Source organism: Microtus oregoni, unplaced genomic scaffold, assembly GCF_018167655.1.
Source record: "Microtus oregoni isolate MIOR12 unplaced genomic scaffold, Mior012 000034F_ref0000314, whole genome shotgun sequence".
Classification (NCBI taxonomy): domain Eukaryota; kingdom Metazoa; phylum Chordata; class Mammalia; order Rodentia; family Cricetidae; genus Microtus; species Microtus oregoni.
This window is the reverse complement of record NW_024543093.1, coordinates 14719293-14733293: the sequence shown is the minus strand read 5'-3', so window position 1 is coordinate 14733293 and position 14001 is coordinate 14719293. Positions and strand designations below refer to the sequence as shown.

The 14001-nt window shown below is 44.6% G+C and overlaps 1 protein-coding gene across 1 annotated transcript; it reads left to right on the top strand.

Annotated features, from left to right (window-relative positions):
• Positions 1-231: 231 nt before the first annotated feature.
• Casp14 (caspase 14) lies at positions 232-10337 on the top strand. Its single transcript, XM_041630177.1, has 7 exons — positions 232-327; positions 4629-4697; positions 8285-8434; positions 8536-8761; positions 9300-9416; positions 9576-9679; positions 10233-10337. Exons 1-7 carry the CDS (start codon positions 232-234, stop codon positions 10335-10337), a joined length of 867 nt encoding a protein of 288 aa, XP_041486111.1.
• The last annotated feature ends 3664 nt before the right edge of the window (positions 10338-14001 follow it).

The window sequence follows — 14001 nt, the reverse complement described above, 5'->3', positions numbered from 1 at the left end:
CTCAATACTACTTGAAAGCCCAGCTCCACATCAGCCTGGATTTTTCTTTACCTTTCCTCCTGAACTCACTCAGACAGGAGACATTCGCTGTTTGAGTTGGAGCGTTCAAGTGGAAATATTCTCAAAACTCACACGTCTTTCCACTTTGGGATAGGTTTTTCAAAAGAAATTTCAGGACCAATGCCTGAAAATAACAGAACAAATGGGGAAAGATTGGAGAGAAAGTCCAGCATGGCGGTGCCTGTCTTGCATGTCTGCAACATGCAAAAACAGAGGAGGAAACAGTGTGCCTCCTATGTGCAGAGAGCCAACTTCATGAGCTGCTGTGTACGCAGGTGACCTTGTATGTACATCTCCCACAGAGAAAGCAGGCAGTGTCACCGTCATTTCACACACAGGGAAACTTGTGCTTGGTAGGAATAGCCTGTGCTGATGGCAAGGCAGGAAAATAGACTCTCTCTCTCGCTCTCGCTCTCGCTCTCGCTCTCGCTCTCGCTCTCCCTCCCTCCCTCCCTCCCTCCCTCCCTCTCTCCCTCTCTCTCTCTCTCTCTCTCTCTCTCTCTCTCTCTCTCCCTCCCTCTCCCCCCCCTTTTCTATATTGCTTGATGGAAAGGCAACTGGGGGAGGAATGATGACAGGCAGAATATGTCAAAGCCAGAGGCAATAGATCTACCCCTAGGAGGCTCTTATTCAGAAAATTCTTCCGGGTAGGTGAGACGGCTCAGCAGGTAAAGGCACTCACTTGCCACCAATCCTGATGGTCTGAGTGAGGTTCCTGGGACCCACAAGATCAAAGGAGAGAACCAACTCCCAAAAGTTGTGACACACTCTCATATACACACCTGCAAATAAATAAATACATATATTTTTTTTTAGTTTTCAAAGAAAGAATAGGGACTTAAACATGCGTCTAAACTGGCATGTGTGAAGTTGGCCTGTGGCGACATTTACTTGTCATAGAGAGAAACAAGAAACACCCAAACTGTCCATCAGCAGACGAATGACTAAACAAATTCCTGACACCCACTCAATGAAATATTGTACAGCTTTCAGAGCCTGGAGGTTGCTCATGTACTGAAATGACCAAGGTGGAAAGGACGAGAATCCCGTGCTGCTGTGGGCTTGGCAAACTCTGCATTGCTGGGGTGAGACTGAAGCAGCTGGCACTGCTTCAGCGGCGCCCACCACAAAAGGGTGCCCAGGAGTAAATCATGTGTGCATTCACCAAAAGATCCAAGCTATCGGTCCACAGCGTCATGACTCATAGTCTGAAGTCACAGTAGAAATGACCCAAATACCCACCAGTGAGAAATCAGGCAGGACAGGTATAGTCTGCCTACAAGGCACACTGCATAGGAGGCATCCATTTTCAGGGAGCAGTAGCACCACCAGAGGGGTAAGCATTGGTTTACTCTTTATATGTCTAGTGTTTGGGTACACACTGAGTATACACAGTATATACAGATATAAATCTGTGTACAGATGTGTAGAGATATAGACCACAGAAACAGATAGGTTTGATAGATTTTCTTAGACAGATTGTAAAATAGAATAATAGATTGTTAGGTGATGGGTGGATGTGTAGATAGATAGATAGATAGATAGATAGATAGATAGATAGATAGATATAAATAGATGGATAAATAATAGATATTAAAAGGGTGATAGATGATAGGTGGAAAATGGATGAAAGATAGATGGATGCATAGATAGATGACAGATACATGGATAGATATTAAATGGATAATAGATAGATAATAGATGGATATTAAGTGGATAATACAAAGATATATTGATTTAGATAAATAGATATTAAATAAATAATAGATGATACATCCATATACACTTAGATATATAGATGGGTAGATGATAAATGGATGGATGGATGGATGGATGGATGGATGGATGGATGGATGGTCAGACAGATGATAGATGGATGGATAGGTGGGTAAACAGATGATAGATAGATAGATAGATAGATAGATAGATATTAAATGGATAATAGATGATAAATCCATACATACATACATACATACACAGATGATAGATAATCAGCTGAAATTTTATGGAAGAACAATGAATAAAAAATATCTCAAAATGGCCTGTGAGTGTGAATAACTTTTAAGACCCCAAGAGTCATTACCAATCTGCAATTGGTTTGAAGATCTAAACACATACATTAGAAATTACTGGACTGTTACTGGGTGATGGTGGCACATGCCTTTAATTCCAGCATTCAGGAGGCAGTGGTAGATGGATCTCTGTGGTTTTGAGCCCAGCCTGTTCTGTAGGTGGTTCCATAGCTATTGGGAAATCCTGTCTCAAAAAAAAACAAAAAAGAAAGAAAGAAAAACTTACTAGACTGTACAAACACAATGCTGAGTGAACCAACTCAAAATGACAGCATAAGAGGCCAACAAGATGGCTAAACAGGTAAAGGCACTTGCTGCCAAGCCTGATCATGTGAGTTCTATTATCCCCGGGACAAAAATGTTGGAAGGAAAGAACCCACAAATTGTCCTCTGACCTCCATGCATGTGCTGCACCATTGTTATAAACACAAACATACAGAGAAAGAAAATATAAATGTAATTAAAAGTAACTAAATTTTAAAAATAAAATTTAAAAAGAGTGTATTGTGAGATCTCACTTACATGAAATGCTAAAAGTAGAAAAGAAATGAAGTCTAGTGTTTGTTATTAGGATAGCATTTGGGGAACTGTAGTAATAAGTTGGGTCTTGTGGCTGGGTAGCCCCAAAGCAAACAGGAGAGGTGGGTGGAAAGGAATATTTCAGGTGTGAGAATCAAAACAAGGTGTCTGTTTCAGTATTCCACCCTCAGGAATGGGCTGAAGACAGAGGCACTTACACAAACACTAGTCCATGAATGCACATAACATTACACGTGAGTATGTGTAATTCACACCATCTAAAGGCAGAGAAATTCTAAATGTCCTTCATCAGACAGGCTTCATCCTAAGGAGCAGTGGTCAGTGATGAAGAGCAGGGGAGACTCATGATATGAAGGAGATACTATGCTAAGTGAAAGAAGCCAGACACAGAAAAAGACCTATCAATTTCTGTGAAATATCCCCAAAAAAAGATATGGAAAGATGCCTCAGCCATGAAAAACTGAGTTCAGATTCCCAAGACTCCACATAAAAGGCTGAGGATAGCAGCACACATTGTAATCTTAGCCATGGGTGGTGAAGACAGGTAATTATCAGGGACTTGCTGGACAGTTCGTCTAACTGAACCAGTGAGCCTGAAGCTCAGTGAGAGATCGTGACTCAAAAACTAAGGGGGAGAAGCCATAGTGGAAGATATCCAACATGGATAGCTGGCCTCCACACACATGCACTCATGTGCATGCACTCCCACACACACAAGTGCCACACAGGGCTTAAGAAGGGGGGTGGACTGATGGCTCAGAAGGCAAAGGAACTTACTGTAAACCTGGTGACCTGAGTTTGATCCCTCAGACTACACAGTAGAGAGATCCAATTATCGTAAACTGTCCTCTGAGCCCCACAAACAAGCTATAGCACAGGGAATGGTAGGGTTTTAATTAAAAATATATATATATAATAAAATGACTATAAAAATACATGACTGGGAAGATGCATCAGTGAATAAGAGTTTTTCATGTACAAGCATGAGGATCTAAGTTCAAATCCCCAGAACCCATGGAAAAGGCCAGGTGCAACCATTAATTAGGCCTATAACCCTAGCACTTTTGGAGACAGAGACAGGAGTATTGCAGGAAATTGCTGGCTGCAGACCTAGTTCCTAGTTCAATGAGAGACTCTGTCTTTTTAAGGCTGTGGGCATGTTCTAGAGTGGATGGTGGTGAAGAGTCCCTGGCACCAATCTGCAAAGATAACGAAATCAGTGAACTGGACATGTCAAATGGAAGAGCAGTATGATACATGAGTTTATCTCATGAAAGCTGTCAACAGAAAAATAATCAGAAAACAAGATACTAGAAAAGAACAGCAGAGAGAGAATCAAAGGAAGAGAAGAGCGCTGATGAGGGGACCGTGAAGAATCAGGAAGGATTTGCCTGTCCTGGCTTTGAATGCCAAGTACTAGCTGGGTGGTGTTAAGCAGCCACCTGTTTACCCAACCATGAGCCTTGGCTTCAAAATAGGAGGGAACAATGCTAACCCCCTGAGGGCTCCTGAGAATTCCTAAGGACCGGAGACCATGAGGAAGTGAAGCCACTGTTATATGTCTGGTAAGGGGTGGAATGAATGAAAAGGACTTAATGATAGAGATCACACATTAATAAGGACTTCAGCTGAACCCAGGGTGGTGAGCGGAGGACGTGTGGTTTCTCTCATTTGGATGCTATACCTCGGACACCTAGGCCGGGGGGTGTCAGCTGCGACACGCCATCATGCTCTCAGCCATTCCATGGGCGTTTGGTTCTATTTCCACACCTGCTGTCTAGGGTGTGGCCCTCTCGTCACCAGGCTTCTTGAGTGACAGAAATCTCGCTGGCAATAAAGGGACAGGGCTTGCACTGCTCCAGTCACAGACGGGATCTCAGGAGAAACCTAGGAAGATCTCTGTGTCCGCCCCTTCTCAGAGAGCAACGCATGAGTCTAACTCCTCCTGGGTGACAGCGCAGCATCAGCAGTTTGGAGACAGACAAGCCAGGGCCTGACCCCAAGGAGCACCTGCTTCTGCGGCTGGTGAGGGGTTTGCCAGCCACTTACTGTTCTCTCTCTCTCTCTCTCTCTCTCTCTCTCTCTCTCTCTCCCTCCCTCCCTCTCTCTGTGTATGTATATGTGTATGTGTCTGTCTCTCCCTCTGTCTGTCTGTCTGTGTGTGTCTGTCTCTCTCTCTGTCTCTCCCTGTCTGTCTCCCTCTCTGTCTCCCTCCGTCTCCCTCTCCTCTCTCTCTCTCTCTCTCTCTCTCTCTCTCTCTCTCTCCCTCTCTCCTTCCCCCATTCTGTTCCGAAATAACTGAAGAAATCTCTATCCATCCTTCCATCTGTCTATACAGGCCTTTTCTCATCTGTTCACTTGTTTGTTATTTGTTTGCTCAACATGCTCTCCTCAACACTGCCTCTCCACCCACACTGTCAGCCCTGATGGAAACACAGATAAAGGCCTCAGGCTTTGGTTGTGAAAACAGCTCAGCTGCCAGTGTCAACCATGGGAGTAAGAGTCACAGGAAACACTGCTGTTTCCTATTCGTGTCATTTTCTTTGATCTAGTCTAAGGAATCTAATATTTTATAAAGTATGAGATGTTTCTTGTAAAGTTTGTTTTTCCTGTCAATACATATGTCTTACAATCTTCTTTATGTGCATGTAATTATGAAGATGTTTAAAGCGATATTCAATGCGTAGTTTGTAAAAACACACACTGCTATAATGCATGTATAAACAGGCAGAGAAGGGAGCGACACACCCAGGAGGCAAGTAAGGATCATGAAGCCTGCCTTACTTTGCCTTTACTGATCAAGTACTTAGTGCTATTCCCAGGTCCTGCCTTTCCAAGCGCAAAAAACTGGATCTCAGAGAGGAAGTGAGATGCTTAAGTTTTAGACGATGACAGGGGTAGAAGTGGGTTCTGCTGAGTCTGGGTTCAAAGATGGGTTCCCATCACTTCCAGTCAAAGCATTTGGCTCCTCTTTCCTGAGGGCATGAGTGTGGTGTGTGTGTGTGTGTGTGTGTGTGTGTGTGTGTGTGTGTGTGTGTGTTGTCATCATAGGAGAGAAAGGGATTTGATGTTCATATCTGTTATAGACCTACACAAGAACAAAGAGAAGGTCCATCTGATGTAATGTCTTCCCCATGCTTAATACATGAAAAAAAACTGTCAGGAAACATGTCCTTTATGAGTGGAGGAGTAGAGAGTCAGATGCATAGGTGAGAGGATGGATTGGCATACAGGCAACTAATAGATTGATGGTTGGGGTATAAATGAATAGATGGATGATTGATGGTTGAAAGGAGAGTAACAGATGAGTGCACTGTTAGACCATTGGATATAAAAATGCATGGATGGATGGATGGATGGATGAGTTGATGAATAAATGCTCAGAAAGTGACTGGTGGATTCATGAATGGATGTATAAATGAGTAGATGGATAGACACATGACTGGATGGTGAATGGACAAGTGGATTGGTAAGTAGGCAGAAGAGATGCAATGGAGAGAAGGCATAGCAGACATTATGTCACTCCAATCATAAGAATTCCAGCCTGATACAGAAGTGTGAGAAAAGGCCCATGGCGTTCCAGATATCCTTCAGTTTGCCAGAGAGCAAGACAGGACTCGGAGAGGAGGATGAAGACTGCTGGCAAATGCTCACTCTCAAGGCAAAGAAGGAGAGACAGACTGACCTCTTCAGACGGGAGAGTCACCAGGACAGTGTCAAGACAGTCCTCAGTTCAATGGAATTCTCCGTTTAAGTTAACCTTGAATCTTCCCCAGCCAGTCATCCCTTATAAATGGAGGGATATGTGAACTACTGTCCTGGGGAGGAAGAGTCTTCCCCCGCACAATCAGGAGGTTGTTCTGGAGGAAGAAAGCAGGGTTCCAGAGAGATGCCTACTTTCCTTTTATTTTCTTTTTCTCTCCCCTTTGGGTTTTTGAGACAGGATTTCTCTATGTAACTACCCTGGCTGTCCTGGAACTCACTGTGTACACTAGGCTGACCTTGAACTCACAGAGATCTGCCTGCCTCTACCTCTTGAGTGCTGGGATTAAAGACAAGAGATGCCAGTTTTGATGGGCCTAGAATAGCATTGATGAAAGACTCCATCATATTGTGATTCTAGAAAGAACACATTCCAGGGACTCAGATCTTGCCCAGTCTGACCATATAGAAACTTTCCTACTCAGTTTCAATAGCCCAAAGTAGACATGTCGATCTGCCACCCAATCCCCTCAATCTTTCTACGGAGACTTTCTACCTATATTCTCTTACCTCCAGAACAAGACAACCGAGCTGAAAGCCGAACTTGGAATTGAAGAAAGATGAGCGGTCCTCAGCCCTTGAATGCGGTGGGTGAGGGCACAGAAAGGATGGGGATGTGGGAAAGTGGTGAGAAACTTGATGTTTCAGAAAGAATAAAAAGGATGACAAAAAAAATACAAATTGAAGAAAGGGGGATGGAACCCAGCTACATCTGTTTCCAAGACCTAAAAACTCTTACCACTTTGATTCTCAGTCAACTGCTTCTCTTCAAAGAAGAAAAACTGGCCCCCAATACCATTCTTTCTCAGATGACACAAGATAGGATCCCAGTCATGGCTTTAGACATTCTGAGGCTTCCACAAGTGAGCAAGAAATACAAAATTCCTCAGAGCACCGTGAACCTTGGGGACTTGTTTGAAGGTTCTAGCAGAGGAGTGCAGATATTCACTCACTTTTGACCTAAGTGTCAATGAGGGAAGGTCTTCCTCTTTGGCTGAGTGCACAGTTTCAGGAAAGACACACCTGACACAGCGAGGGAGGATGGGGACATCTACTGAGCCAGCCAGATCAGCTTAATCAACCCCTGCAGGTCAATGAGGTGACAGATGTCACAGTCAGACCACCCTGACCTCCTCAGAGCTCCATCTGGAAGGACCAGGAGAGAGCCAAGCCCACCAGATGTGACCACTGGAGGTGACCTTCAATATCCCACCCACCCCAATCTCCACCCCATATGCACGCACTCACTTATATCTGCAAACTGAATTTAGACTCAAGGCTGAGTTGTCATACTTGGGGAATGCAAATAGGAGGTACTCAGGTGAACTTGAATTCCACATCAGTAACAAATGGTTTTGTTGTCTAAGCACATACCTGAAATATTTGGGAAATGTTTACACTAAATATTTGTTTGTTGTTGTTGTTGTTTGTATTTTTATTATTTGAGAATTTTGTACATGTATAGAATGAAACATGATAATATTCACCCCTATTCCTCCCCCAACTCCCATCATATTTCCCCAACATGTCCCCCCAACTTCATGTTCTCTTTTATGTGTGTAATAATCCACTAACATGTTCACAGGAATGGAATCGCCAGTGTGATTCCCATGCTTGGATAGATGCACCCATACTTACTGGCTTTTTATCTGAGTGTCAGGGACTGGGGATATGGCTCTGTGTTAGAGCATGGGTCTAGTAGAGATAAGGCCTTGGGTTTAATTCCCAGTACCACAAAGACAACCTTGGAAGTGAAGTTTGAGTGACACAGGTACCTTTTGTTTTAGCTGCCAACCCTAACCTTAGGCTTCGTTGCACTGTTTTTGTCTTCCTATGTCTCTCTGCTCTAGGAAAGATATGATATGACGGGTGACCGTCTGGCTCTGACACTATGTGTCACCAAAGCCCGGGAGGGTTCTGAGGAAGACATGGATGCCCTGAGTCGCATGTTCCATCACCTAAAATTTGAAAGCACCATGAAGTCAGATCCCACTGCTGAGGTACTGAGTTGCCAGTTCCAGGGCAGGAAAAAAGGGGGGTAGGACTAGAAAGGTAGGCTTCACGGCACCTATCTGAGCCTGCTCATTCCTCTTCCTCCAAGCAATTCCTGGAAGAGTTGGAAAAATTTCAGGAGACCATAGATGATAGGGAAGAGCCTGTCAGCTGTGCCTTCGTGGTGCTCATGGCACATGGTGAGGAAGGCCTCCTCAAGGGAGAAGATGAGAGGATGGTGAGACTGGAGGACCTTTTTGATGTCTTGAACAACAAGAACTGCAAGGCCCTGAGAGGCAAGCCGAAAGTGTACATCATTCAGGCTTGCAGAGGAGGTGAGGACTGGGATACCACATCCTGTTCTTTGGTGAAAGAGTATTCAGACAAAGTCTCACTATGTATCCCAGGCTAGCCTGGAACTCATTATGTAGTCCAGGCTACCTTCAAATTTATGATCTTCCTGCCTTGGTTTTCCAAGTGCTGAGATTATTGGCATGCATCATCATGCCCAGCTGAGTCCATGTACTTTTAAGATTTATTTTGTGTGTGTGTGTGTGTGTGTGTGTGTGTGTGTGTGTGTGTGTGTGTAAGTGTGTACATGGGTGACTATAGGTGATTAAGGAGGCCAGAAAAGGGTGCAGTTCCCTGGAGCTGGAGCTACATGGGCCCTAAAAACTGATTTTTGATCCTCTGCAAGAGCAATAAATGCTCTTAACCACTGAGTCATCTCTCCAGCCCAGGGTCTCTTTTCATCCAGGTTGATCCCAGACTCAGGACCCCAGCTGAACCCAGCATGCAACCAGATTACTCTACAACCTTCTCTCTGTCCCACTTTTCTCCCTGACTTTTCCTTCTTCTTCCCCTTGGTTTTAGAGCACAGAGACCCTGGTGAAGAAATGGGTGGAGAGCAGGTTGCTGTGGTCATGAAGAGCAAACCCCAAACCATCCCAACATATACGGATTCCCTCCACATCTTCTCCACAGTAGAGGGTATGAGGTCTCAGCTAGCCCAGGGAAGCTTGTGCTGCCCCTCCCATGACCCACGACCAGCATGCCTGACCCCTGAACTTCTCCTTCAGGAAGGCACCCTCTCCCAGGGTCCCCTCCTCTCTAAAGACTTCTCCAAACTCAGTTCTCTGATTTTTGCAGGTTACCTCTCCTATAGACATGATGAGAAAGGCTCTGCCTTCATCCAGATCCTGACAGATGTGTTTACAAACAAAACAGGACCCATCACAGAGCTACTGGAAGAGGTGAGGCAGCTGAGTCATCTGGGACCCCTACCCAGGCGGAGCCCCTCTCAGCCTTTCCCTATGCCCCCCATCTTTATACAAACATATTGGGTCTCCCAAGCTCACTATGTGTGGGGATGGATCTTAGGGTAGGTGGTTTTTTTCATGTATTTGTGTGTGGTATGCATGTGTGTAGGCACACTCATGTAAGGCTGGATGGGTATGTATGCATGTTTGTGCATGGTGGAGGCTTAGAGAATCTATTCAAATCGGTGAGGTACTAATTCAATGAGAAACCCTACCTCAATAAAACATTATGAAAGAAGACACCCCAATGTCACCATCTCTCTCAGACAACTCTCACATGCATGAGAGAAACATATGTACACATGTAGACACACATGCAAACCTGGTAGCCAATGATTCCATAGAAATTATGGAACACCAGAGGATAATTACTGTCTCGAGGCATGGAACCCACCAACCCTTCTCTGCATCCTCATCCATGCTCTCTCTCCTGACACCAGCTCCCCAGAAGCCCAGTCCCCGAAGCTGACCACGCCTCTTGTTGCAGGTAACTCGACGCATGGCAGAGATGGAGGTGATTCAGGAAGGGAAACCAAGGAAAGTGAACCCTGAAATACAAAGCACCCTCCGGAAGGCTCTCTACCTGCAGTAAAAGCCAGGGCAGTGGCAGTGTTGCTGCAGGTGCTCTCTCTCTGCCCACACAGCTGTTTAGAGACAGCCACCAGCACTCCTCAAAGACTGCTGCTGGATTCCCTGTTCATCTCACGCTTTTATCCATGTCTCTTTTTAGAGCATGCCAGACAAAACAAAGCACATATGACCAGCAACATTAACATCACATTCCTCAAGCTGGACCCCCTACATCAGTTACTGAAGACTCGGATTGCCTTCCTATAGCTAACTTTCCACTCCTTTTGTCTCACTAAGCCTTCCTCTTCCTCCTACAACTCACAAAAATAAATAGTTATTCCTACTTCAGAGGGAGGAATTTACTGAACAAGTTCTAGAAACTCTCTCCAGCTAAGGTCATCACTGTGGGATTTGGGCATTAGGCTGGAAGATAGATCAGCCATATTGTCTTCCAAATATATGGTTAATGATTTTACTGACATGTTTGTCATTGTGAAAACTCACAGTTTAAGATGGGACTTTTCAGCCCAGCAGTGGGGTTCATGCCTTTAATCCCAGCACAAGGGAGGTAGAGGCAGGAGGATCTCTGTGAGTTTGAGGCCAACCTCGTCTTCAGAGTGAGTTCCAGCACAGCCAGGGCTACATAGAGAAACGCTGTCTCAAAAAAAGAAAGAAAGGAAGGAAGGAAGGAAGGAAGGAAGGAAGGAAGGGCATCTTTCTTCCTCGTTCCTTTTCCCAAGCTTGCCTGACTTTCTCCCCCTCTTGACCTTGCTGGGAATTCTGGCCATGGTTCATACACCCCTCACATCCCTCCAGCTGATTTTGAAATGGCTTTTGCGCCTGACTCTCTTCTCTTCCCTAGCAGATTCAAGGTTCAGCCTGGATGATTTCAACTCTGTGGTTGCTGGAATCCTTCCTCATCTCTCTGCACAACCTGTAGGAGAGTTCTCTCTGGAACACTCTAAGAGATACAACGGGGCCTGTTGTTGAGAGTTCAAAGCTATTTAGTTATCACATCTGAGTTTCTCACACTCAGTTTACAATTTGTCATTATAGGGAAGTCAAGGCAGTAAGTGCACAGCTAGAAATATCATAGAATAAACATTCTATTCAAAATCACAGAACTGGAGCATGAAACAATCACACTAACATAAACTTCTAGGCCCTAAAGGATTTGAGTAGCCCCTCTCCTCCTTTTAGTACCCTTATTCCAGAGTGCCTGTCCCAGGAAAGGAGGTGCCATGAAAGTTGTGTTGCCCTCTTAGACAGTCACAATCACAGCGGCTTCTTCAGCCCCAGTATAACCAGCACACACACACACACACACACACACACACACACACACATATTCTTAGCCACAATATCTACAAAAAGCCTCTGCTCCTGATGAGACTTTGTTCCTCCCCTGAACCCCAGAAACTAGGCCTCAACTGTCTAAGTTACCTATCAGCTCTGTTTCCAGGATTCAGTAGCATTTCCAACCCAAAGCTTTCACATTCTTCTCACAAAACCTGTCCAAAGCATAAAAGCCACATGGTTAGCCCTATCATAGCAATGACCCCACTTCCTCAGTACTCATTTCTAAGAAAGAGGTGTCTCTGGATGCCTCAAGGGAACACAGAGAACACTGCTACTTAGAGATCAAAGTCAAACCCCACATCTGTGTTTTCTGGATTTTTGTGATCCCACCCAATCAGACCTCAAATAAATTCATCTCCTCTGCTAGAAATTCATTCAGAAATTCTAGCAGCCTCTCCCTGCCCCCGCCTCTGTGCCTCTGCCCAATCACCATTTTTCTGGGCTTAGGACTCCCATGTGTCCGCCTCTTCTCCTTCCTTTTTCCCACTGCTCCCCCTTAACCACTTACTCCGCTCCTGTTCTTTTTCTAGTTTATGCTGCCTCTTACCCATGAAAAAGTGCTATAATTTCTTTTGTTGGAGGACAGGAAGCAATCTTTGACTGGCATAATGAGTATTCAATAAACAGCTGTCAAACTTGGCAAGAATTGTGTTAGTATCTTTGCTTTGAGCCTAACTTGTGGGAAAAATAGAAAGAGCAATAGGTTTGATTTCTCCCCACCTGCCCCCCATGGCTAGTTACTTCTCGTGTGTGTCTACCATAAGCAGAGATTCAGGACCTGTCTCTTACATACAAGCAGATGTGTTAGGATTTATAAAATTACAGGTCACACCGGTGCCAGATGGCTACATGGTATGTATTTTTAATGTGCAGAATATTTCCAGAGGACTATCTGGGCATACTATCATGCCTTGTCTAAGCTATATGCTGGAGATCATCTTGTTACAGGAACATAAATGCTTAACAGACATACCACGCTTCCTCTTCTGGTGCCCATAGCAGACATAACTAATCCATCATACCTCCTCTCCTACAGAATTCAGATATAGCCTCAAAGTTTTTCACTTCTCAGCCTCCAGGAATTTAAAACCTGCCTATTGGCATGGATAGTTATTCACATTTAAGGAGATTTTAAAATATTGTCAGTTTTATTTACTCTTCGAAAATGTCACCTATGTAGACAATGTATCTTGCTCATATACAACCCAATTCTCACTGCCCACGCTCCCTCAGGATCCCCCAAGACATTCCCCTTCATGTCCTCTCCTTTTTATTTTTCTGTTAAAAACACACTGAGTTCAGTTAGCGATGCCTGTTAGAATAGTGATGATCTTGGCTCAGTCTTGTGCAGGTGGCCATAGCAGCAGTGAGTTAGTGAGGCCATGCATGTTCAGAAGACGACACCACACAGCACTCCTCCACATCTTCCAGCTCTTACTTTCTTTCCACCACCAGTATCACAACCCCCTTTTGTTGAGACAGGGTTTCTCTGTGTAGCCCTGGCTGTCTGAGAACTCCCTCTGTAGACCAGACTGTCCTCGAACTCACAGAGATCCACCTACCATTGCCTCCCAAGTGCTGGGACTAAAGGCGTGTGCCACCACCACCCAGATCTCTTTCTACCCCTTTTATGCAATGTTCCCTGTTCTTTGAGGGAAGGTGATCTAGATGTCCCATTTAGGGCTGAGTACTAAATAAACACTTGTTCTCAGTAGTTCGTAAAGTTTTGAATCTGTACATTAACTTCTACCATAGCAGAATAAAGCTTCTCTGACAAAGAATAAAAGCTGCGCTAGTCTATGGGTGCAAACAAAAACCTTTAAGAAGGCAGTTTGATAGCATGTCATTTAGCCAAACAACAATAGTAGGTTTTCCCCAGGTCCTATGACTTACCCACTCAAACTGGCTTTTGCTCCAGTTAAAGTAGCAGATCTGGATTTTCCCTATAGAACAGACCTAATGAGATATTTTTAAGGCTTTTCTCCTGGTGATTTGGGGAATAAAGCATAAGTTCTCATGCAATCTAGTAAAGTGTTCCACCAGGGTCGTGGTCTTGCTTCCACAGGCCATTGCTGATCCAGTTCAACCCTCTCACTAAGGAATGACTGTGTAGGATCATCTTCGAGGTCCTGATCTGTGCTACGGTCATAGCTGTGATGTGGTTGGGGCTTCATCTCTGGGGATTCTAGAGCAAAGAACCAAGTTGTGGTCATACAGGGCCAAGCAAGTACAGATGACACACATACTGAACACCAACACATAGATCAGATACCCAGTCATTCTGGAGTCTTTACGCAAAGGTCAAAGAACTGTGGCCCACTTGCTAT

What these genes read in the sequence shown, in the direction of transcription:
- Casp14 (XM_041630177.1), top strand. Translation starts at nt 232, where the DNA reads ATGGCGGTGCCTGTCTTGCATGTCTGCAACATGCAAAAACAGAGGAGG. An exon ending in AGCACCTGCTTCTGCGGCTG is followed by an intron (nt 4,698 to 8,284) that starts GTGAGGGGTTTG and finishes TCTCTGCTCTAG; the next exon opens with GAAAGATATGATATGACGGG. An exon ending in CATCTTCTCCACAGTAGAGG is followed by an intron (nt 9,417 to 9,575) that starts GTATGAGGTCTC and finishes TGATTTTTGCAG; the next exon opens with GTTACCTCTCCTATAGACAT.